The 25,774-nt window shown below is 40.7% G+C and overlaps 1 protein-coding gene across 3 annotated transcripts in view; it reads right to left on the reverse strand.

Annotated features, from left to right (window-relative positions):
- Positions 1-25,774, reverse strand: part of ARMH4 (armadillo like helical domain containing 4) — a 129,662-nt gene that overhangs the window by 51,533 nt on the left and 52,355 nt on the right. Inside the window, exon 6 of one of the 3 annotated variants that reach the window (XM_027065808.2) lies at positions 10,961-13,972. The exons of the other annotated variants lie outside the window; for them this stretch is intronic. Coding sequence (XP_026921609.1) covers positions 13,962-13,972 — 11 coding nt within the window. The 3' untranslated portion in view covers positions 10,961-13,961. Of the gene's footprint in view, positions 1-10,960; positions 13,973-25,774 lie in introns of those variants that run through there. 3 annotated transcript variants of the gene reach the window in all.

The following is a 25,774-nucleotide window of genomic DNA, read 5'->3' on the forward strand; positions in this document are numbered from 1 at the left end:
CAAGTGTCCATCATCGAGAGCTGAATGAATAAAGATGTGGTATGTATGGATGGAGCTAGAAAGCATAATGCTAAGCAAAATAAGCCAGTCAGAGAAAGACAAATACTGAATGATTTCACTCATATGTGGAATTTTAGAAACAAAAAAAAAAAAAAGAAGAAAAGAAAAAAAAAACAGAGAGAGAGAGGCAAACCAAAAAACAGACTCTTTACTATAGAGAACAAACAGATGGTGACCAGAGGGGAGTTGGGTGGGGGGGATGGGTGAAACAGGTGGTGAGGCTTGGAAGTACACTTATCTTGATGAGCGCTAAGTAAATATACGGAAGCGCTGAATCACTATGTTGTACACTGAAACTAATTAACACTGTAGGTTAACTACACTGGGGAAGGAAGGAAGGAAGGGAGGGAGGGAGGGAGGGAGGGAGGGAGGAAGGAAGGAAGGAAGTTGAAAGGGCCATGCTCCCAACAGAGACTCTAAAGAAGGATCCTTCCTTGCCTCTTCCAGTCTCTGGTAGGCCCACGTGTTCCCCGGCTGGTGGCAGCATCAGTGCAATTTCACATGGCTCCTTCTCTGTGTGTGTTCGTCTCTATGGCCTTCTCCTCATGTGTCTGTGCCCAAATTTCCCTCTTCTAATAGGACATCAGTCACAATGGATTAAAGGCCCTTCCTAATGACCTCATCTTGATTAAATATGCAAAGACCCTATTTCCAAATGTCATATTCAGAGGTCTTGGGGGTTAGGACTTCAACATATCTATCTGGGGGAGGAGGATACAATTCAACCCATGACCCCAGAGCCAGTAGTCCAAAAGGAGGGTTTTTCAAAGATAAAAATGGGAAAGATAATCTATATGCTCTTTTAAAATAACATTTTTGTGGGGCGCCTGGGTGGCTCAGTCAGTTAAGCATCCAACTCTTGGTTTCGGCTCAGGTCATGATCTCACGGTTCATGATTTTGAGCCCTGCATCAGGCTCCACGCTGAAAGTGCTGAGCCCATTTGAGATTCTCTGTCTCTCTCTCTCTGCCCTTACCACACTATGCTCACTCTCTCTCTCTACCAAAATAAATAAATAAACATTTAAAAACTAAATAAATAAAATAGCATTTAATTAAATATCAGTAGTCAAGTCATGGTTCTTTCCAAATGAGGAGAAAATCTGACTATCTGCATCCTAAGAAAGGCTTGCCATGCCTGGCATATCATTTTTAGTATTCTGCTTTGATTTAATGAGTTGGAGAAGGACACAGTCTCACAGCTTTTGCCGGGAACATTCTGGTACTATCCATCTATCACAACCTCGCTAGCTCATGTCTCCCCTGATCAATAAGAATGCAGAATCGATGCCTGTGTCAAGCTGCATGGTTAATTCTCAATCACACACACTGACAGAGGCAAGCAGTTGTGTAAACACTAAAACTAACAAAAACTTTCCACCTGGCTAGAATTTGATCGTTTTTTTTAATTGAAAAATTTTCAGACAATTCTTAAAAATAGTTTGTAATCCCTCAGTTTAGATCAAATGGAAGAAGCAGTCCAAGAAAGTAGCCTAGAAATAGCTATATTGGGAGCACCTGGGTGGCTCAGTCAGTTAAGCAAGCATCCAACTTTGGTTCAGGTCATGATCTCATGATTTGTGAGTTCGAGCCCTGCATCAGGCTCTCTGCTATCAGCACAGAGCCCACTTTGGAGCCTGTCTTCCTCTCTCTCTCTGCCCCTCCCCCCAACCAAAAATAAATAAACATTTAAAAAATAGTTAGACTGGGGTGCCTGGGTGGCTCAGTTGGTTAAACATCTGACTCTTGATTTGGGTTCAGTTCATAATCTCACTGTTTGGTGACTTTGGGCCCCACGTCAGTCTCTGCACTCAGAGCACAGAGACTGCTTGGGATTCTCTCTCTCCCTCTGGCTCTGCTCCTCTCTCACTTGTGCTGTCTCTGTCTCTCTCAAAATAAACTAAAATTTAAAAAGTTAGATTAGCAACAAAAACCAATCTGGGAGTAAATTGTCAGTGCAGATAATCCACTACTTTAAACTAAGAATTAGCTAGACTTAAAATATCAATAATAGATTGATACCTAAAACATTGGCATTAAAATTTTACTTAAATAATTCCAGCAGAGTATTAGTTACCATGTTAAAGAAATTACCACTTATAACATTTATGCGTTCATTACTTTTTCCCAAAGTGTTTAATTATTATCTGTTCCTTCCTGATTAGTTTGTCATAGCATCATAAGTATGGAAATTTAGCAAAAATTCTGATTAAAAATACCTAGGGGGGGGGGGAACCTGGGTGGCTCAGTCAGTTTAACGTGTGACTCTTGGCTCAGGTCATGATCTCACAGTTCGTGGGATTGAGCCCCTTGTCAGGCTCTCTGCTGAGCGTGGAGCCTGCTTGGGATTCTCTCTCTCCCTCTCTCTCTGCCCCTCCTCTGCTATTTCTCTGTCTCTTTCTCTCTCTCAAAATAAATAAAAAATTTAAAGTATACACTATAAAGAAGGAGCAGGTAGGAGCTGTCAAACGATGTCTAAAGCTGTGAGATATTTGTGATTCTCACTACTTTTGCTCTTGAGATTGGCAACCACTGTATTCACTGTGGTATTCAAAGTAAAAAATAATACCTCCCTGCTGGAGCAGAAGACATCAACATTATCAGGGAACAAGAGTGCTCTTTAAATTTTTTTTTTTAACGTTTATTTATTTTTGAGACAGAGAGAGACAGAGCATGAATGGGGGAGGGGCAGAGAGAGAGGGAGACACAGAATTGGAAACAGGCTCCAGGCTCTGAGCCATCAGCCCAGAGCCTGACGCGGGGCTCGAACTCACGTACCGCGAGATCGTGACCTGAGCTGAAGTCGGACGCCCAACCGACTGAGCCACCCAGGCGCCCCAAGAGTGCTCTTAAATAAGCACAATATTTTTTTTCAATAATGTCAATTATTACTCAAAACTTTTTGAAAGACTTCTTTCCTATAATGCCACCAGAGTGTATAAAATATTCTTCATAATTCCTTTGTTAATTTAGTAAATTCTTATTTAGTGCTTGCCATGTATGTGATATTGTGCTAGGTGTCATTGATTTTTTTTAAAGATTCAAGAGCAGTTCAGAGCAAAGTCGAACACCTGATATTATTGATCAAGCAGGGTAATTCCATTTAGATCAAAAAACATTTCGCAAAAAGTACACTGCCAGGCAAAGTACAGTTCAATCTTTCTGCATCAAAATAGAGCCCTTTAGATGGTTTCAGAATTTCTTCAGAATAAGTCTGGCTGACACTGGACCTTAGAGGATAACTTTTTAGCAAACAATGCCATTGATTTCTGAGAATCTATCTGCATTGCCTTATTGTGTGATTGAAGCCATTCTGTCCCCTCAAGCCTCAAGACTCAAATCAGACATCCAGCTGAGCCCAGCAGACATCACCATCATTTAAGACCTTCTCCCGGGACTTATTTTTTCCAGTTCCCCTTGAAAGATCTATACAAATGGTGAGTCATTGTGATTTCTATGCATCACTGCAAATACACAGCATACTCTCACAGAGCTTCCTCTCGTGCCCACACTGTCCTTTCAAATAACCCATTTCCTTACCTAATTTACTCTTCAAGGGAGGATGGGTAGAAACCAGCTCTGCCGATAGATGTGAGTGACTAGATGACCCATTTATATAGCAATATGCTTCCATGTTATCCCCACTTTCTAATACTCATGTCCTTGAGTGTCCTGATACTCCATCTGAGTGTGGGCAGAAACCATGATTTGATTTTAACCAACAGAATATGGTAAAGGTGATGGGATGTCACTTCTGTGATTATGTTACATAAGCCAGTAATGTCTGCCTTACCAGCAGACTTTCTTTCTTGTTAGGTTTCTTAAGGCAAGCTGCTATGTTGTGAGCTGCCCTGTGGGAAGGCCCACATGGCAAGGAACTGAGGGTAAGCCTCCAGTCTCTAGCCAACAAAAACCCAAGTCCTCAGTCCTACTACTCACAAGAAATTGAATTCTGCTAACCATCATGTAAGCTTGGAGGCATATCTTTCTCCAGTCAGACCTTGGGATGAGGCTAGTCTCAGCTGACACTTTACAGTGGAGATCCTACAGCAGAGGACCCAGCTAAGTTGTGCCTTCCTCCTAACGTTACCTCATCTCCATAGCCTTGCTTGCTAGTAGCCTTGTTTATTTATTTCACAAAAATGCCCACTGATCTTCAGAAATTCCAGTATAATTCAACAACTGCCAACAACATTTTGTGGTCAATCCTGATACTAATATCTCGGTCTGTATACATGTTATAACGTGCCAGAGTCATGCCCATGCATCCTGTGCCTCTACACACCAGATGACAAACCTAATCCTGTTCTTCATAGTTGCCTTCTAGAATAAATAGGGAATACAAAATAGATAAATCTAATAGAGATAGAAAGCAACCTAGAGGTTGCCAGGGCTGGGAGAAGAGAGAAATGGGGGAGTAGCTGCCTAATGGGTACAGGGTTTCCTTTTGGGGTGATGAAAATGTCTTGGAAGTAAAGAGGGGTAATGGTTATGTAACATTGTGAATGTATTAAATGCCACTGAACTGTACACTTTAAAATGGTTAGTAGTTATTCTATGCTATGTGAATTTTACCACAATAAAGCAAAATTTTTTTGATACAAAGGAAAAATGAGTAACTAGAGATAAGTAGGGACTAAGAAGGCTTTGAAGGGTTCACAGAAATAATTTTGAAACATAAAAGTTCAGTCTGGTCACTTTTCCAAAAGGAAAAAACCAAAAGCAACTTACTACACATACTACTTTTAGATACTATGTTCATGGATCCTAAAAGATCATTGATGATAAGACTTACCATTGACATTCAAGATACACATTGACTGTAAGACTTATCCATGATTTTGGAAGCATTCAAATGCAAAAAGAATCACTAGACTCAAAGGAAAACACTATCACAAATAAAATAAACACAGCAACTACTAATTTCAGGAGATATATTTTACTTGATGAACCTATAATGTAACTTAGAATGCATGCATATAAAGTGGAAAAATTATAATGTCAACTATGGAAAAAATGCGTGGACTGGAAGATGATAGACAATTACTGGACTGGAAGACAATTTACTTCCACTGAGTAGAGGAATCATGGGTGAGTTTTCCCATCTTCTTCAAACACTTAAAAAGTGACATAAAAGGATTTCTTCACCTTTCATCAGATTGTGCCTTCCCATCTTCTCCTGGTAGGAAGAGGGCCCTCTGGCCTCAGGCACCAACACGACACAATAAGAGATGAAAATGATGGCAATAGAGATGCTTGTTTTTCAGGGTCAGTACTTCTCTCTGAAAACTTCATTTATTCAACAAAAATTTATCCAGGGCCTATTACGTGGTAGGCATTGTTCTAGACACCAGGGAGATGACTGTGAGTCTGAAAAGTCTTTGATTATGGATCATCCAATCAAAACCACAGGGTGAAGCTGGAGCCACAGTAGGAGAGTGATAAAGAAGAATAAGAGAGGAGACCAAGAAAGAGGGACTTCTGACCACTCATATAAGGAAAGTCATCACAGCCTGAAAGGCCACCAGAGGGAAATGGTAGCAAAACACTTGCACCACCCCCTGGCCTCTGAGCGATTTTGTGATCTGTTGTAAATCAGTGTTCTTTCAGGTGGTGGACAGAGCCAGAAGCCTAACCCAGCTGTTTCTGGGCATAATGCCAAAGTTATATATTTTACCCAAAATTTTTGCTTTGAGCATCTACTGCTTCATAATCAGAATAAACAAACAAAAATGGGGAAATGGACTAATATTAACTCCTGCCTTACTCCCATTAGCCAACCAAGCAGGTGGTTTTAGGAGTGACAGGTCCTTTTCTGCTAAAATAATCACCTTATGAATATATAAAATAAGAAATCCCAAGAGAAGCTGAAATTTCACTTCAAGAAAAAAAAAAGAGAGAAAGAATAAGTGAAAAAGAGTGTCATATTTCTCTTTGGAAAGTGCTGGCTTTTTCTGAATTCTAATGGACTATATGTCATTGAAACATTGAAGTGGCCTGAATGATTTTTCTTTTCAGATGATAATGGATGTGACATAGGTGCTAAAGGACTAACAGGAAGCAAGAATATAAGACGAGCAGATGCTGAAAAGGGACCTTCAAAAAGCTTTTAGTTCTTTTTTATTATTCACATCCCTTAATGGATATGTCTGCATATTGACTATAAAAATCAACTTTCCACATTTGGAAATGAAGTGGTGGATTCAGTCCCTAACCTCCTCAAAAAAATCCCTTTAGTTGCTGATGCTTTTGCATTAAAGGAAGTATTAATGTTCCCGCCTTAAGCTTTACATATTGATCACTATTCACTGACTAGAGTAATTGCCTACACATGAAGTGTTGTAGCCTTGAAAGATGTTCTTCGCTTTTGGAACATCCCGTCATCATGCCTGTCATGATAAGACAGCATCATATTTGCCTTGCTCAGCTGAAACTGAGACATTTCACTAGCCTTCATGATGACAACCTGACAACCAATTCATTTGGGAATGAGCCTAATGTTTTGTCACTAAAGGACACAAGGTAGATTTCAGAGATCTAAGAAAAGAGATAGTGACAGCTTACGTTGAGCAAATTACCCTTGTTTCTCAGCCAGCAGGCAAAAGTATTACAAGGAAAGTGTTTTGACTCTTGGATTTGAAGTGATAGAGCCAAAATAAAGTCATCAACTCTAACAGCTTAAAGAGGACTCTAAAGATCGAGTCCAAAGATCCCCTGGCCATCTGCAGATATCAGAACCTTACCTAGGGGTGCCTGAGTGGCTCAATCAGTTAAGCATCTAACTCTTGATTTCGGCTAGGGTCATGATCTCATGGTTTCGTAAGTTCAAGCCCCACGTCAGGCTCTGAACTGACAGTGCAGAGCTTGCTTGGGATCCTCTCTCTCTCTCTCTCTCTCTCTCTCTCTCTCTCTCTCCCCCTCTTTCTCTCTACCCCTCCGCCATTCACACTGTCTCTCTCTCAAAATAAAAAAAACAAACTTTAAAAAAAGAACCTTACCTAGAAGATCAACAGCCAGTTGTAACGTCTAAGTTTCTTCTTTCCACAGTTACTCACATTTCCTTTGAGATGAGAAATGCTTGCAGTAACCTCTCCTACCCACGTGTGTATGCAAAGGCATTCACTCAATTATTTTAGTCAACCAATAACTGCATGTGGAGCCACTGACACGTGTTATACACTAAGATAGGGTGCAGGGAATACAACAGTGAATAAAGCTTGATTCCCTGTCTTCAAGTAGCTCACAATCTTATGAAGAAGGCAGACATTAACAAATACAATATAACACTGTCAGCAAAGGTCTGTAGAAGTAGAAACAAGGAAGTAATCAATTCACGAGAATTCTCCCAAGTGAGATGACATTTGCATCAGGTATTACAGACTGAGTAGGCATTCCACAGACACAAGAGAAGCAGGAAAAGGAATTCCAGACAGAGACCTTGGTATGCAAAATCTTAGAAACATGAAGAACATTGCATGCTCAGGATAAGAGGAGTTCAGTGTGGCAAGAATGTGAAGTTGAAGTACACACATATCAAGAAGCAACATAGCAGAAGTTTCTAAGAAGGCAGATTTAAAGCCAAAATGTGCACAGCCTCAGAGGCCATACAAAGGAAACTCAATTTATCCCATAGGTAAATGAGGTAGCCAACACAAGGTTTTCATTTAAACAGGACTGTGCTGGGCAGCTGGGTGACTCAGTCAGTTAAGTGTTTGACTCCTTATTTCAGTTCAAATCCATGACCCCAGGATTGTGGGATCAAGCCACGCATCGGGCTCCGTGCTGAGTAAGGAGCCTGCTTAAGACTCTCTCTCTCCTTCTGACCCTCTCCCCTGCTCTAGCTATAAGTGAATAAATAAATAGGACTGTGCTGTCTTATTCAATTTGATGGTCTCTTAGAACCTGGCATAACACCCTTTCACAATATAAATATTTGTTCAGTGGGGTAGTTGCTGCTCAACAGACAATCAGATTTGTGTTTCAGAAAGGTATCACTGTTTTCAGAGAATGAAGTGGAAGGTGGAAGACACCACAATAAAGACGGGTAAAGAGGCTCCTTCAATAGTCTGGGCAAAAGACAATGCTGGCCGAAGGAAGGCACTATGGCCAGCAAGGGTGAGTTCACCAGCAACTTAGGAGACAGAATTAATGGGACTCTGCTGCTGACTGGATGTGGGAATTGAGTGAATAGAGAGGAATTCGAGATGACACTCTGGTTTATAACTTAACAAAGAGCATTCCCAAAGGGCTCAGAACCCCTATCAGCTCAAAGGGGAGGCAGAAGTTGACAGGATCCAGATCACAGCTGGAAGGGCTAGACTTGGGCAGGGGGTGGGTTGCCTCTTTTTTTTGAGTCAAAAAGAAGGGAGCACAAAGGAAAATTAAAGGGGCTTCTACCAGTGACCTCAGATCCATCCAAAGCCCCTTTATGTAAATGAAAAAAACACAGCTGAGAGCAATCAAAAGAGCTGCCAAAGACCACACTATACATTAGAAGAATAGAGCAACACAAGAAGTTTCCCCAGGGCTCCTCCCATGATAATTTAATGTTTCTTTATATAAATCAAGACAGCATCAAATACTTGAACTTCCTGAGCATGGAAATGGAAGAGAAGACATGTTTGTAAATTAAGCAAAATCATATACAGCTAGGCCTTCTGCTGTTCTGAACATTCAGCTCTTACCAATTTATTTTGTAACCTGGTACCCTGGAACATTTATTGTCTTTATTCTAAGGAAAATAGTGGGAAAGATCAACAGATGGAGTCATACTAACCCTGAGGCCCTGGTTTTTGTAATGTAACAATTTTTTTTTAATTTAAATTCATGTTAGTTAACATATCATGAGTATTGGTTTCAGGAGTAGAATTAAGTGGGGTGCCTGGGTGGCTCAGTTGGTTAAGCATCCACCTTTTGATTTCAGCTCAGGTCATAATCTCATGGTTCGTGGAATCAAGCCTTGTGTCGGGCTCTGCACTGACAGCTTGGAGCCTGCTTGGGATTCTCTCTCTCCCTCTCTTTCTGTCCCCCCACCACCCGCCACACTCATGCACACAAGCTCTCACATGCGCTCGCTCTCTCTCTCTCTCTCAAAATAAACTTTAATACATATATGTATAATGTTTACAGGGGTAGAATTTAGTGATTCATCACTTACATATAACACCCAGTGCTCATCTCCCAACAAGTGTCCTCCTTAATGCCCATCACCCATTTAGACCATCCCCCCACCCAACACCCCACCAGCAACCCTGTTAGTTCTCTGCATTTAAGAGTCTCTTATGGTTTTCCTCCATCTCTGTTTTTATCTTATTTCATTTTCTCTTCCCTTCCCCTACGTTCATCTGTTTTGTTTCTTAAAGTCAACACAGGAGTGAAAGCATACGATATTTGTCTTTCTCTGAGTGACTTATTTCACTTAACATAATACACTCTAGTTCCACCCATGGTGTTACAAATGGCAAGATTTCATTCTTTTTGATTGCTGAGTAATATTCCATTGCACACCTTCTTTATCCATTCATCAGTCAATGGACATTTGGGCTCTTTCCATTCTTTGGCTACTGTCAATAGTGCTGCTATAAACACTGGGGTGCATGTGCCCCTTAGAAACAGCATACCTGTATCCCTTGGGTAAATACCTAGTAGTGCAATTGCTGGGTCACAGGGTAGTTCTGTTTTTAATTTTTTGAGGAATCTCCAGACTGTTTTCCAGAGAGGCTGCACCAATTTGCATTCCCATCAACAGTGCAAGAGGGTTCCTCTTTCTCCACATCCTCACCAACATCTGTTGTTTCCTGAGTGTAAATGTTTTTTGAATGAATTAAATGCAGTTGAGTGCAGACCTCAGAGTTAAGTTTTTAAAAAAACAAACTTAGTTTTGCCAAATCTTAATTGAAAAGGAGGAAAGAAAAGTTTTTGCTGATCCATCAGAATACATTTCTGCTGTCTTTACACTACAAATTTTTTACTCTCCTAAAAATAAGGCATTCAGATTTGCTAACTTGTTTTTATTCATCCAAAAGTCAATATTTGGGATGCAATAAATTGAATTTAGGCTTTCAAAATATAACTCATAAGTTGCTAGAGATATAGCAACTACTAAACAGAATAGCTTCATGTTTCTTATCAATATTTCTTTTTTTACTATCTGCTTAAAATGTCCAAGTTCTAATGCATGTCCAGCCCCTCCCTCTAGCCAGGTCATGTGAGCGTAACCAAAGTTGGGCCCACAGTTGTGTTTAGGCGACTTCAACATCCTGATGGGACATGAAGCTTTTGTTTAATCCAAACACCCCAGTGAGGAATTAATATAGAAACAAGGGAAGACAGACTGCTTCAACATTCAGTTTTAACTTCCATATATCATACACTAAGAAAATAATCAAGACTATCTGCAAAGTGTCTGACATATAAAAGACATGAAGCAGTTTTTAATATCTTAGTGGAGAGGTCATGGCAGTAATACAAATCATGGTTAATTTTTTAGACCTTCCAAATTACCTAAATAAAATTAGGAAGGAAGGCAATTTTTATGCATTTCAGATGGTGCTGGTGACAAAGGAAGTAAAATGAACCAGAATGAGAATCCATGCCAGATGCTGGCTTTCTAATTGGTGCTTTGATGCATGAGATGAGCATCTTCTGAAACACCATTTTATCCCAGGACCATCCCTGACCCTTAAACTCAGCCAAGTCCCCTTGTCATTTGCTTCTTTTCATCTAGCACATGCCCTATGATTACGTTAATCTCTCTGTACTATAATTACTTCTCATTTTTTTAGTATCACCTCTTTTAATTTTTTTTAACATTTATTTATTTTTGAAGGAAAGACAGAGTGTGAGTGAGGGCGGGGGCGCAGAGAGAGAGGAAGACACAGAACCTGAAGCAGGCTCCAGGCTCTGAGCTGTTAGCACAGAGCCCGACACAGGGCTCAAACCCACAAACCGTGAGATCATGACCCGAGCCGAAGTCAGACACTCAACTGACTGAGCCACCCAGGTGCCCAGTGTATCACCTCCTTGATTGCCTATCTTTCCCACCAGGCAGGAAGCTCCATAAAGCCAGATTGTCTGTACTGTTCATCATTGTAAGCCCAGAGCCTCACACATTGTCGGGGCCTACGAAGTACTTCTTGAATGAATGAATTGGTAAATAAGTGAAAGATGGAATGAAATGGTTTTCTGAAGCAACTTTTTTCTGAAAAGACCTGAGCATTATTGGGCTGTTAAAAATAATGAACAGTAGTATATTGCAAAGGATTTGAGTTTGGGGGTGAGGAAGAATGCTAGATGCTCTGTTAATTTTAATGGCGATTAGCGTTCCTTTCCTTTTTCCTCTACTAGAATCCTTCGGCCAGAGCTTTCCTGTAGTTTTAGTTGACTGCAGCGACATCTACTGCTGAGATGCAGGAAGATGCATCTTTCCACTTGCTGATTACAGGTGGTGCCTGAGAGAAGACCCCCAGGGCGTCCAGGTGTCACCCTATCATCCTGCATAATGAGTCTTACAGACTGTTATCTCCACTTTACAAACAGGAAACTTGAGTGTATATTCATTAACATATCCCAGAGCAAATCAGGGACAGAGCCCTTAATCCCAACTCCTGGCTATAGTGCCTCTCACTGGAACCTTGCTGAATGATGAAGGGGGATGATTATTGCAGAAATCCCTCGCTAGAGGAAATGCATTGCTAGTATAAACTCCTCTTTATCTGAATACCACCTCTACAACTACATTTGGCCTTGACAAATTGCCACCTCTTTGGGAATCTGGCCCATAAAAATATGGCAACTCCAAACTAAATGAGTAGGGAGGAAAAAAAATCAGGAAACCTAAAAGAGTATAAGAAACATCCTTATGTCATGTTGCCAGAATAATTTAACCCTGTTATCTTTCCAGTGCCATTGTTCACTTAAGAAGTCAGTCTGCAGGGTCTCCTGGGTGGCTCAGTCAGTTAAGCATCAGACTTCGGCTCAGGTCATGATCTCACGGTTCGTGAGTTCGAGCCCCGCGTCAGGTTCTGTGCTGACTCAGAGCCTAGAGTCTGCTTTGGATTCTGTGTCTCCCTGTCTCTCTGCTGACCTCCCCCACTTGCAGTCTGTCTCTTTCTTTCTCAAAAATAAATAAATATTTAAAAAAAAAGAAGTCCCTCTGTGTTAGCCTCATCACTAAAGCCAATCTGCTATAAAAAGTGTAAAAAAATAAAAAGTGTAAAAAAAAAATATTAGAGGCGGGCATTGCCTATGATTATAGACAAACATACCCCAACTCATACAATCAAAATGCTTACAGAACCCCAAATTTTACACAGGACTATGTTTCTTGCATGAAATAAAATGTCAAATACCACCCTCCCTGAGCAGCTGTCCCCTCATCAGGTCATTCTGTCAACCGACACCCACTCTGGTGTGTGCACATTCACGCAACTCAATGCCTTCGAGGTCTAAAGTGATTATCATTCTAGCAAGCAACCCACTGTTACGTCCTCTTCACCTCTTTGCTTGATCTCAGAAAGGATGGATTTAGGGGCACCTGGGTGCCTCAATCAGTTGAGCGTCTGACTCTTGATTTGTGCTCAGGTCATGATCTCACAGTTCATGGGATTGAGCTTCACATAGGGCTCTGCTTAGGATTCTCTCTCCCTCTTTCTCTCTGTCCTTCCCCTGCTCACACTCTCCCTTTCAAAATAAATAAATAAACTTAAAAATAAAAGAAAGCCTGGATTTATGGATGTCTTCAGAAAAACGTTAAAAGCTATAATTTATCTTTAAACACTTTTTTTTTCAACTTGTGCTTAGAAAACATATCAAGACATGCTCATTATAGGTTCAATCGAATTTTATGTTTAAGCAGATGGAAGGGAAAGGACATTGGAGATGGAGAAAATGACGTGGCAGCCCCAGACCTAGCTTCTCTGCCAAGTACCTATGCGCTAGGAACAAGTTATGAACTACCCTGAGCCCCTTCTTTCCCGGCAGTAAAATGGGGGTGTTAATAGCTCCCCATTTATCTCACTGTTTGGACAAACAAGGTAATATGTGTTAAAATATTTAGTAAACTATAAGAGGATCACACAAATTTACAGAACTATTACTTCTTAAATCTCTAAAGTGAATCACTGAGGAAATTCTACTATATTTGCATGTCTCTTGATAAACCAAGAAGTCCAATACTTAATAGCCTAAGTTCAAGAAGCAGCCATTGAAATGCAGAGTTTAAACTTACAAAGAACTGTCAAATTCACCTTAACTCAAACTTTTGCTGAAGAGTGAAATAACTTTTCGGGGCACCTGGGTGGCTCAGTCAGTTAAGCATCCAACTCTTGGTTTTGGCTCAGATCATGATCTCAGGGTTGGTGAGATTGAGCCCCACACCTGACAGTGCAGAACCCCCTTAGGATTCTCTCTCCCTCTCTCTTTCTGCCCCTCTCCTGCTTGTGCTCTTTCTTTCAAAATAAATTCATAAACTTAAAAAAAAAAGAATAAAATAACTTCATTTGTCAACGGACATTTGACTCCAATGGACTCATAGTTTGGCTATTGTTAGTAACGCTGCTATAAATGTTAGAGTGCATGTACAACTTCAAATATGTGTTTTGTATCCTCTGGGTAAATACGTAAGAGTGCAATTGCTGGGTCGTAGGGTAGTTCTGTTTTTAACTTTTTGAGGAAGCTCCACACTGTTCTCCAGAATGGCTGCACCAGTTTTTGCTTAAGATAACTCATGGGGACAACCTTCTGCAGGAAGCCAGGTCTCCTGATTGCCAGCTCATGCTCATTCCAGGTCCCCAGTGAGGCAGGTCTCCCACCCAGCACGAGTAATCTTCTTTCTAGAACACTATCACGTGCCTAGTTCTGCACACCTCCAGTAAAGAGAGGTTTCTGCCTGATTTCATGCTGCTCAGAGGAAACCTGGAAAATAAAACCCATAGGAAAAGACCAATGAATCACAGATTATTCTGTTCCAGAGAACAGAAAATTGTGGAAGAACAACATAGTGGCATGGTTGTGCAAGTTCTTCATTTCTACTGCAGACCAGAGATGTGAAGGTGGCAGTGACATCTGGTTGATGCCTAACAACGAGCTCTCCTGAGAAAAGGCATGTGCGTGTTTATTATAAATTTTACTGATAGAAAGGATGCACAGCACACCATGTGCAAGTAACAAAAACAGGCATAATGTTCTTTAGGGTAAATGCTACACAGCCAGTTGGTTCTCAAAGAATGCTTTCATTGGTTTTTGCCAAATTAGTCTACCTGCAACTGGCCTAAGGTTGTAATTCATCTCTGGGATGACACGGGAAGTTGCATTCCCCTCCACTAACTCTTCTCCCAATGAATTTACTGCCATTAAGTCTGATGTGGGATCTACTGCTCAACTATTCCTCACCCTGGTACAAATTACATTTACTGAGCTGAAGCTACCCTCAGCTCTGACACTAGATTCAACACACTTTTTAAAGTACAATCTGCATTATTAACATTTTCTCCATCACTTTTCGTTCTAAACAGTCAACAAAACAGTAAATCAAGCCTCGATCTGTAACACTTACTCACTTCTGTGATATAAATATTCACTATAGCCAATTTCTTTTTTTATTTTTTTTTAATCTATTTATTTTTGAGAGAGAGACAGACAGACAGAGTGAGAGTGGGGGAGAAACAGAGAGAGAGGGAGACACAGAATCCAAAGCAGGCTCCAGGCTCTGAGCTGCCAGCACAGAGCCCGACATGGGGCTCGAACTCACAAACTGTGAGATTATGACCTGAGCCGAAGTCGGACGCTTAACCAACTGAGCCACCCAGGCACCCTGACCATAGCCAATTTCAAGCTACCAATAGGACAGCACTGAATGTAAATTGGAAAAAAGATGCACAGTAGCACACTATTACATAGTATTTCCACCAAAGAGATGGAAATAACCTCAAGAGCACAGACAGAAAATGTAGTAAAATAATTAGGAAGTGAAGAGTTTTCTGTATGTTTACCTACATTTTACTACAACTTATGTAAGTTTATATAATTTGATTTTTAATAATGGATTGGTTTAGGGGTACCTGGGTGGCTCAGTGGGTTAAGTGGCCACCTTTGGCTCAGGTCACGATCTCGCGGTTTGTGAGTTCGAGCCCTGTGTCGGGCTCTGTGACAACAGCTCAGAGCCTGGAGCCTGCTTCGGATTCTGTGTCTCCCTCTCTCTCTGCCCCTCCCCTGCTCACACTCTGTATGTGCCTCTCTCTCTCAAAAATAAACATTAAAAAAATTAAAAAATAATAATAATGGATGGGTTTAACAATTGGCTTACAAAATCCCTGAAACTTGAACAATTGCTTTTTATGAGCTAGCTCCAGTATGGTACTGGAAAGGATTCACAAAACTGTGAGGGGCATTTGGGTTTATATATTAAGAAAAGCACGTTCACAACTAAATGGATGTGGGTTTAATTCCTGGCTCTGCCACATACTGGATATATGGCCTTGATCTTCAAATTCTAAATGGAGAAAATATTACTATCTAACTCCTAGGGTTACTGTGAGGATTAAATCAGGTTTTCTATGTTATCATCATAGCCAATACCTGGTACATATAAAACATGTAAGAGGAAGTGCATGTTATCATTTTGTCGTTGAAGAATGTCCTCATCATTAAGCAGTGTAATGTGCTTCCAGGTCTCAAAGCGTATGGAAATGGAAGAGATGCCCATAGGCATGGAAAGCACTTGGGAAGGAAGCCAGGGAAGAATGACCCCTTAGATCTTTGAGTCATTATCCTTTCTTTTCCTAAGAATCACTGCTGTCTAGGGTCATTTAAAGGAATCTGGGGAAGGAAGGAAGGAAGGAAGGAAGGAAGGAAGGAAGGAAGGAAGGAAGGAAGGAAGGAAGGAAGGGAAGGGAGGGAGGGAAAGAAAGGAAGGAAGGAAGGAAGGAAGGAAGGAAGGAAGGAAGGAAGGAAGGAAGGAAGGAAGGAAGGAAGAAAAGGAAGAAAGAAAGAGAAGGAAGGAAGAGAAAGAAAGAAAAAGAGAAAGAAAGAAAGAAAGAAAGAAAGAAAGAAAGAAAGAAAGAAAGAAAAGGAAGGAAGGAAGGAAGGAAGGAAGGGAGGAAGGAAGGGAAAGAAAGGAAGGAAGGAAGGAAGGAAGGAAGGAAGGAAGGAAAGGAAGGGAAGGAAGGAAGGAAGGAAGGAAGGAAGGAAGGAAGGAAGAAAGAAAGAAAGAAAGAAAAGGAAGAAAGAAAGAGAAGGAAGGAAGAGAAAGAAAGAAAAAGAGAAAGAAAGAAAGAAAGAAAGAAAGAAAGAAAGAAAGAAAGAAAGAAAGAAAGAAAGAAAGAAGAAAAGGAAGGAAGGAAGGAAGAAGAGAGAAGGAAGGAAGGAATCTAACCAACTTTTCCTCCCTTCATAAGTTGCTCAGTGACAGAAAAGGACTGAATGTCTTTTATTTCGACCTGAAACTCTAATTTGTACCCCTGTTTTCAGAACCAAGAGAAAAAACTCCCACAAACTGACAACCTTCACTGGGTCTTCAACCTCAGCCAGAGTCTGGCACATGAAGACTGGCAATAGCGGGCACTATGAAGTTAGAGTCCAACTTTCTTTTTTCCAAATAGTAGACTGCAGTAAATGATGCATTCTCTTTGCAGGCAACTCACACTGTTAATTCAGTATGAGATGCTGTCAACTCTGACACTTAAGACTTTTTCCCCCTTGAAATACTTTTTATTAAATGAAGTCTCTATTCAGAGCTTGAGTAATCTAAGTATGAGACTTCACATTTTATTTCCCATATCTTTCACCTTATTAGGTTCGGCCAGTCTTTTGAGTTATTTGTTAGTTTTGACCCTTGTCATCCAATGTATTCCTTCTAGCTGTTTATCATACCCTCTGTATTTTCATCCAATATTAGTAAAAGGTCTGAACAGGTCAAGTTCTAACAGGGAAGCTCATGGCTTTCTCCAAGTGATGTTACTTCATGTACTATCTGGGCTACCATCATCAAATCCAGCCAACTTCACTGTTATGCGGAGTATATTTCTCCATTTTGTCTCTAGGGATACCTGTGAGATACGCAATGGCTTTGCTCAAGTTTAGGTACACGGTTTCTATATTATTATCTATCAGTCCCATGAAACAAACAAATTGAGGTTAGTTTGGTGTTACTTATTCAGAGTGAACCTATTCAGGCTTCCAATGAACACTATCCTTTCCATGGATACAGACAATTTTGTGGGGATTAATATCCCAAGCTTTCCTGTGTGTACTTTCCAGAGCCTACCATTCTCTGTTGATGCAAATTAAAATCTTGTTTGACTGTCTTTAGGCTGTAAGTGCCTTGCCCATTTACCCCTACTCCACAAACATTAAGGCTAGCGGTTAAGCAGCCACAGCCTACATTTAGATACTATCCTGGGATATAATTTATCTACATATTTACAATCCATTTAAAATAGTTAATGTCTTACTGTCTCTTCACCTACTTAGGATTTAAATAATTGCTATTCCTCATCATGTGAAGACTATATTCCTTGATAAAAAGACAAAAGCAAAACAGCATTGTAAAGTTCTGCTTTCTTTTTGCCATTTGCTAACATTACTCCAATCTGCTCCTAAAAATGGGTTTAAGAAAAAGAAAATAAGTCCTCGACAAATGGTGCTGGGATAATTGGGTATCTACATATAAAAGAACATATTTGGACTACCTCACATCATATGCAAATTTGAACTCAAAATGGATTTTTTGAGCGAAAACTACAATAGGAGAAAGCTCCATGACCTTAATAATGATTTTCTAGACACAACACCACAAGCACAAAGGAAAAGAAGATAAATTGGACTTCCTCAAAATTAACAGCTTCAGTGCTTCAAATGACACCATCAAGAAAGTAAAAACCTACAACTCAATAATGAGAAGAAAACCCAGGGGCACCTGAGTGGCTCAATCAGTTGAGCATGGAACTCTTGATCTCGGCTCAAGTCACAATCTCAGTTCATGGGACTGAGCCCCCACGCAGAGCCCACATGGGATTCTCTCCCTCTCTCACTACCTCTCCCCCACTTGTGCGTGCTCTCTCTCAAAAAAATAAATAAACATTAAAAACAAAAAGACAACCCAATTTCAAAATGGGCAGAAGATTTGAAAAGACATTCCTCCAAAGAAGATATGTGAATGGCCAATAAGCACATGAAAAAATGTTCAACATCATTAGTCATTGGGGAAGTGCAAATCAAAGCTACAATCTGAACAAAGTTTCTTTTTGAAGTGATGAAAATGTTCTAAAGTTGACTATGGTGAGGGTTGCACATATCTGTAATTTACTAAAAAAAACCATTCAATTGCATACTTTAAATGAGTGAATTGTACAGAATATAAATTATATCTCTATAAAGAGAGACAACAATGATGTCATTTCACACAATGATGTCACTTCACACCCGTGAGAATAGCTACAATCAAAAAGACAATAATAAGTATTGGTGAAGATGCGGAAAAATTGGAACCGTCATGTATTGTTGGCTGGAATGCAAAAACGGTGCAAATGTTCTAGAAAGGAGTTTCAGCAGTTCCCCAACATGTAAACAGAGTTACCACATGACCCAGCAATTTCACTCCTAGGAATCTATGTAAGAAAAATTTTAAAATCTGTCCACAGAAAAGCTTGTACATGAATGTTCTTAGCAGCACTATTCATCATTGCCAAACAGTAGATACAACTTAAATGTTCCTCAACAGAAGAATGGAAAAACAAAATATGGTATATCAACACAACAGAATATCATTCAACAATAAAAAGGAATGAAGTACTAACATATGCTACAACATGGATGAACTTCAAAAAGAACTATGCTAGATGAAAGAAGCCAGTCACAAATGACCTCATATCATAAGAGATGTCCAAAATAAGCAAATCTATAGACAGAAAGTAGATTACTGGTTGTGTAGGGCTGGGGGCAGCAGTGGTTGAGGGCAGGAGGGAGAGTAAGTACTAGTATGGGTTCAGGGTGACTCTGGAGTGATGAAAGGTTCTTAAATTTGATTTTGCTGATATTTTTACAACTTCACGAATATACTCAAGCACACTGAATTGTATATTTTTTAACAAGTGAATTTTATGATATGTAAAGTTTATTTCAATAAGGCTGTTTAAGAAAGAAAGAAAGAAAGAAAGAAAGAAAGAAAGAAAGAAAGAAAGAAAGAAAGAAAGAAAAGAAAAGAGAAAAGGAAGGAAGGAAGGAAGGAAGGAAGGAAGGAAGGAAGGAAGGAAGGAAGGAAGGAAGGAAGGAAACGAGAACAAACTTTCAGAAGATAGAAAGAAGAAGGATAAAAGTGAGTATTGGAGCTGAAAGCAAGAAAGGCTGGAAAGGAAGAGGGTTAACAAACAGGACCATGGAGGTTTGAAAGGCGGTCCTCCAGAAGCTGAGCAAGAAGGGAACAGCGCCACCACCCAAAATGAGCAGACCTGGCAAGGGGGGACTTGAAAGAACATCACCCGAGTGCCCAGGACTCACCTGAATGTCTACCGACTCCTGCAGACCAGCTGCCTTGCCAAGGATCCCTGCTGAAGCCACGCTTGAAGTCACTTACTTCTCCTGTTGGTGGTCACCTACCAGGACTTTGTTTTGTTTGCACCAAGGCCTCACTCCCTGCCTAGCCAGCAGCAGTGATGTCTGGCCATGCTGTAATCTTGCTTAGTCCCTTCAGAATACCCCAGTGGACCCTCCACACCACAGCCAATGCCCTAGCCCATTCAAAGCCCAGTGAAGGGGCCACAGACGTGGAGGTTGTATGTATTTGGTGAGCAGGTGGGATGGGGAGGCTGAAGGAAACAATCTAAAAGCCCCTGACAAGCTAAAAGTCATTAACGACACACCAATTATAAAAGGTTTTGTAAGATGAAAAGATTTTAAAGAGTGAAAACTGATAGAAACAACAATATCTCAAAGTGAAAAAACAATGAGGTCAAGAGCAAGGGTGGATGCACTGGCCTCCAGGAATACTCTGCATGGTTTAATATTATTTTTCTAATTTACAAATAGGGAAACTGAGGCTCAGAGGGGTTAACTAACCCCTCTTCAAGTTCCCAGAGCTAGCAAGTGATATAATCTACATCATTCTGACTCCACCGCTCCCACATACGTATACTGTCTCCTTTTTCTGAAACCCAAATTCCTCCTGAAACCACATTTTTTAAATTCCACCTTTAGCTTCTTCATAAAGTTCATTTTCAGTTGTACTATCAGAACAGAAATTTTTAGAAACTACTATCACTCGTGAGTTATGTACTCATTTAAACTGAATGGACAGATGGGGCTCATGGGTAGCTCAGTCATTTAAGCGTCTGACTTCAGCTCAGGTCATGATCTTGCAGTCCATGAGTTTGAGCCCCACCTCAGGCTCTGTGCTGACAGCTCAGAGCCTGGGGCCTGCTTCAGAGCCCATCTCCCTCTCTCTCTCTGCCGCTCCCCTGCTCACACTCTGTCTCTCTCCCTCTCTCAAAAATAAATAAAAACATTAAAAAAATAAAATAAACTTAATGAATAGAAACAATATTTTTCTCTTGGCTTTCTTTTTGCTTTGCTGGAATCCCGAGGTGTGGCTAAGTAAGCCCAGCATTCTCTCCTATTCTAAGATCAAATGGGCATTGCCGCTTACATTTCAGCTACGACTCAGTGCTGCCTTGATCATATTCGCACTTCCTCTTGTTTCCTTTGTCTTCAGAAATTAAAACTATCATCAGGGCAAGGCAAAAGCTCAGGGACAGCTCTGTTCCACTGTTGGTGCTCCCTTGTCACATATGACCCCTGGGAACGACATAAGATCCTGCACTAGTTTAGTGATCTGGTTTTGGAAGAATTGTTCATTATTCCTCACATGTCAAGACCTAAGGGACATCACTCCTGTTTCCTTCTACTTTTACTGTCACCAAATATATTTCTCTTGGCCTCAATCTAAGATATTGTACTGTCACCTTACAGCTACCTTCCCACACAAATGTCCTTCAAAGCACATCTGCATCACTGGAAGAAAGATTCCCCTTCTGTAACATTCACTGCTGGTTGCCTATCCAACAGCCACTTACTCCTTCCTTCTTAACAGAACCCTAATTCTATCTATGTGGCCCCCTCCTTAGTGCAAGAAATGGCTCCTGACTGGCCTATGCCAGCAGTCAGCAAACATTTTCTGGAAAGAGTCAGGTAGTAAATATTTTTTACTTTGCAGGCTGTAAGATCTCTGTTGCAACCACTCAACTCTGACATTGTACGGTGAAAGCAGCCACAGAAAATAGGTAAACAAATGGCATGGCTGTGTTCCAATAAAACTTTATTTATAGAAACAGGCATCAGCCCAGATTTGGCCCAAAGGCTGTACTCTGTTGACGCCTGGCTAATTCACCAGGACCAATGTAGTTCCATTTATTTTGCTAGCGATTGGTTTGCACATGGGCATATGATACAACCATGGCCAATACTAGATAAACAAAGATTGGTGAGCCGCTCCTGGGAGTCTTTCTTCCTTAAAAAGACGGTGAAAAAGAGATGATCCCTCTTTTCTGCTGGATATCATCACACTGGGATGTGATGCCTGGAAATACCATAGCTATTTTGAGACCATGGAAATTTGGGAGCCATTTTGATCTGAGGCACATTCTGTGGTTCCCTTAATTGTAAACAGAGAATAGTAACACGTAACTATGAAACCTGAATTATGTAAAGTAAATCCGGTGCTTAGCAGGATGGATGTAGAACAAGCATCTAGTTAATGAGAGCTACTACTGCTAGTTTTACTCTATATTTATGTGCCCATAAAAATGCTATGTAAAAGGTAGGTGTTCAATAAAAATTCTGAAGAAATATGTACTTGGAAGTCCATACTTGGATATTTTTCTCTCTAGAGCAAGGCTAGACTCGTTCTGTTCCAATCTGCTCTGACGGGGACTCTCCTGTGATAAACAGCACATTCATGTGGCTTCTTTTTACGATTCAGCCTGCGATCCTTAGCCGAAGGGAGCCGGGTGCTGGCTTCCTTGGCATGACACTCTAAGCAGCCACAGGGAAGTCCTAAAGTTCCACGCTTCCTATAAGCAAAAATAATAACCATGGAAGTGATTTATCTGGGTAGCTGGGTTCATGGTAAGACTGGTCAGTAAGATTAAACATATTAGTTGAGAGTGGCATAGTTCAGGGGCGCCTGGGTGGCTCAGTCGGTTAAGTGTCCAACTCTTGACAGTGGCTCAGGTCATGATCTTGCGATGATGAGATTGAGCCCTGTATCAGGCTCCATGCTGAGCATGGAGCCTGCTTGGATTCTCTCTCTCCCTCTCTCTCTCTGCCCTTCCCTCTGCTTGTGCTCTCTCTCAATCTCTCTCAAAATAAATAAATAAACATTAAAGAAAAAGAGAAAAAAGAGGATGGCGTCGTTCATCCGCATTCCTCCTCTGCACTAGGTAACAGCCAGGCCGTTTTACTTTTGAAGACACTAAGGCAGAGACAGATGAAATGCCCCTGTCATTATCATTAAGAGGAAACAAAACAAAACCAATTAAATTAAATTAAATTAAATTTTAAAACGGGGCCCAAACTAGCTAGTCTAAGCATCTAAAGAATTCTGTCTTGAACAGATGGGAGGACCAACCAACTGCAGCTTTAATAAAAGCAGATACTGTAAAATTCTAACTCCTTTTTCAAAAGACCTTCTGGACCCCTTTACGTCCTAAGTGAGGCTTCCTCAACCTCCCAGATAAAAAGTTGTATCCACTGGCCCCTTGCTGCTCACAGCGTAGTCCAAAGACCAGCAGCATCGTCATCTCCTGGGAGCTTTGTTGCAGCATCGTCATCTCCTGGGAGCTTTGTTGCAGCATCTCAGGTCCCACCCCAGACCTACTGAATCAGAATCCACATTGTAAGGGCGCCTGGGTGGCTCAGTCGGTTAGGCATCCGACTTCAGCTGATCATGACCTCACCATTCGTGAGATGGAGCCCCGTGTCAGGCTCTGTGCTGACAGCTCAGAGCCTGGAGCCTGCATCGGATTCTGTGTCTCCCTCTCTGCCCCTCCTCCGCTCATGCTCTGTCTCTCTCTCTCTCAAAAATAATAAATAAACGTTAACAAAAAAACCCACATTGTATCAGGATCCCCAAGTAATTTGTATGTATGTTAATGTTCACTGTTTTTTTTTATGCTCAGCTATGTAAAAATATTAAGACATTCACGGTGTAGAGAAGTTGAATGTGACTTATATGAACTAAGTAGTATGAATTTATATGAACTAAGTAGTATAAAACACTCAATTTTCAAGTTCATATCCTAATGCTACTGCCTTTATGCTAAATGTTCTGAAGGTAGTCATGTTGTGATTTCTTTTTCTTTCCTAACAGCATTATATAATTATCCTCCATGTTTACCTTACAGGCAAAAATGTGGAAAAAAAGAAACCGAAACCTTACCTATAGCTGGAAAAAATAATATTGGAAAGGTGAAAACTCTAATAATTATTTATGCCGTCTCTAAGGCAGACAATTGCTTTACACTACAGTGGTTAAACAGTTAACGGCGTTTTGGGCAGACCACTGTCGGGGAGGAAAAAAATAGATCAGCAAAGACCTCTAGAAATCCTTGTCAGATTTTTAAAGAGTTCAATTATTATACTCTCAAAAATATCTAGGTTTTCAAATGTCTTTTTGGTAGTGGACTCCCTCTTCTCAAAAACATCATATTAGTAATTCCCAACATATAAAAGCTCCGTGAGGAGGGAGGCAGGAAAGGATTGGAACCCATGGGCCTTATTTCAGCAGACCTCTTGCCCTTTGCTGTCTGTTGAAATCAACCTAACATTTAAGATCTCATATAAATGAGCTTTTGCTTCATTTTGCACACATATACTTACTCATGTAATGTTACAAAACTTCTAGGCACTAAGCGTTACTATGCCCTTTTTTAGAGTTAGGAAAACCAAGGCTCAGAGAAGTTAAAAACTCATCCAGGGTCAATAGTGATTAAACAAAGGCTTAAATTTAGGATTTCCTGACTCCAAATTCTAGCTTCTCCACTGCCAAGCATTAGTGTTATTTCTAATGCTTTCCATGGTTCCTCCTGGTCGAGATTACTCTTTCACCCTTTGGTACACTCAGAGCATTTTTTTCCCACAGAATATATCATATCCTTCCTCACACTACAGATTTTTCTTCCCGATGAACCACATGCTTCTGGAGAGCAGACACTATTCTGCTCATCACTAATGACCTAGCAATAATTTATAAATAGCAAACCGTTTTCTGGGGATTGTCTTTGAAGGAGGAGAATTACACACAGAAGCAGACCCCTGAAAACGCAAAGGGCTCACCAAGCTGCTTTTGCTTCAGCTAAGCCACATTTATCACTGCCATGACCATCTGGCCCATGGGGTCATGTGACCAATTCTCACCAACAGAAGCTGAGTGAAAGAAAAGTAAGTCCATTCCAAGCTAAAGAGTTCCCAGCCCGCTTCCCCAAGTTCTCTCTTTTTCCTGCCTTCTGGCTAGATACAGAGGATCCAGTGAAGTTGCTTAGGCCCAAAAAAGATGTGGAGACATGTGATGGAAGTATAATTGAGTGACTATGGGAACTGTGAGAAGAGCAAGTAATAAATCTATTGTGGTTAGTCACTGAGATGGGAATTGTTGTTACAGCAACTGGCCCTCCCTGACAGATACACTCCCACTTATCCAATGTCCATCCACCATTTAGCTCTTTGAGTTAACAACTACTCTTTCACGATATAAATGTTTCCAAACAAATTAGGGTTACAAGGTATTCTTACTTTAGTGTGTAAGGGAAAAAAATGTAAACTTTAGAATAAGGAGGAGATTACTGAATATCTTGTAATGGAGTGCTAGAGCCCCTGAAAATTATGTGATTCCATTAGGGCTCTGCACTGGCTTTGGACTATTTTACAAATCTTTAAATCGTAGATAGCTCATAGCAATACAAATAATTCTTCTCAAGGGAAAATACTGGAAAAAGTTGGCCTGCATCCCTTTTTTTTTCCTTTTTAGAGAGAGACAGCACAAGCCAGGGAGGGGCAGAGGGAGAGAGAGGGGGAGAGAGAGGGAGAGAGAGAGATTGAGAGAGAGAGAGAGAGAGAGAGAGAGAGAGAGAGAGAGAGAGAGAGAACCACAAGCAGGCTCCACACAGAGAGCAGAGCTCAATGTGGGGCTTGATCCCACAATTGCAAGATCATGCCCTGAGTCGAAATCAAAAGCCAGCCACCTAACTGACTGAGCCACCCAGGCACCCGGCCCTGTATCCATTTCTAAATTCATTTTAACAGACCTTGAGTCCATGTAAATTTGTGACTCTTTGATCTGTGCTTTGAACTGGCTGAGGCATCTGCCTGGTTCCTTTATTAATTAATGAGATTTTAAAAATCTTTGACATTTTCATTTTATATCTTAATGAGAATCATGATTAATCCTAATTTTAAAATGTATCTTTTAACAACTATGAATTATTGATGGTCCTTCAAAAAGTCTTAAAACCAAGGTCTTAGAGAAACAGTGTTTGATACAGTGGAAGGGATTAAGTGACTGAAGCCACTCTGAATTCCAGGGAGGTCCTACAGCGCCATCACCTGAGCTCAGAGGAAGATTGCAAAGTGAGGATGATGACATGGTGACCAGGGAGATGGACGAGGAAAAGCCCACAAGAGTCCTCTGAAAACAAACTCCCGTGCATCATAGTTTTCCCATGGCTTGCC

This window comes from Acinonyx jubatus, chromosome B3 (assembly GCF_027475565.1).
Source record: "Acinonyx jubatus isolate Ajub_Pintada_27869175 chromosome B3, VMU_Ajub_asm_v1.0, whole genome shotgun sequence".
In the NCBI taxonomy this organism is placed as follows: Eukaryota; Metazoa; Chordata; class Mammalia; order Carnivora; family Felidae; genus Acinonyx; species Acinonyx jubatus.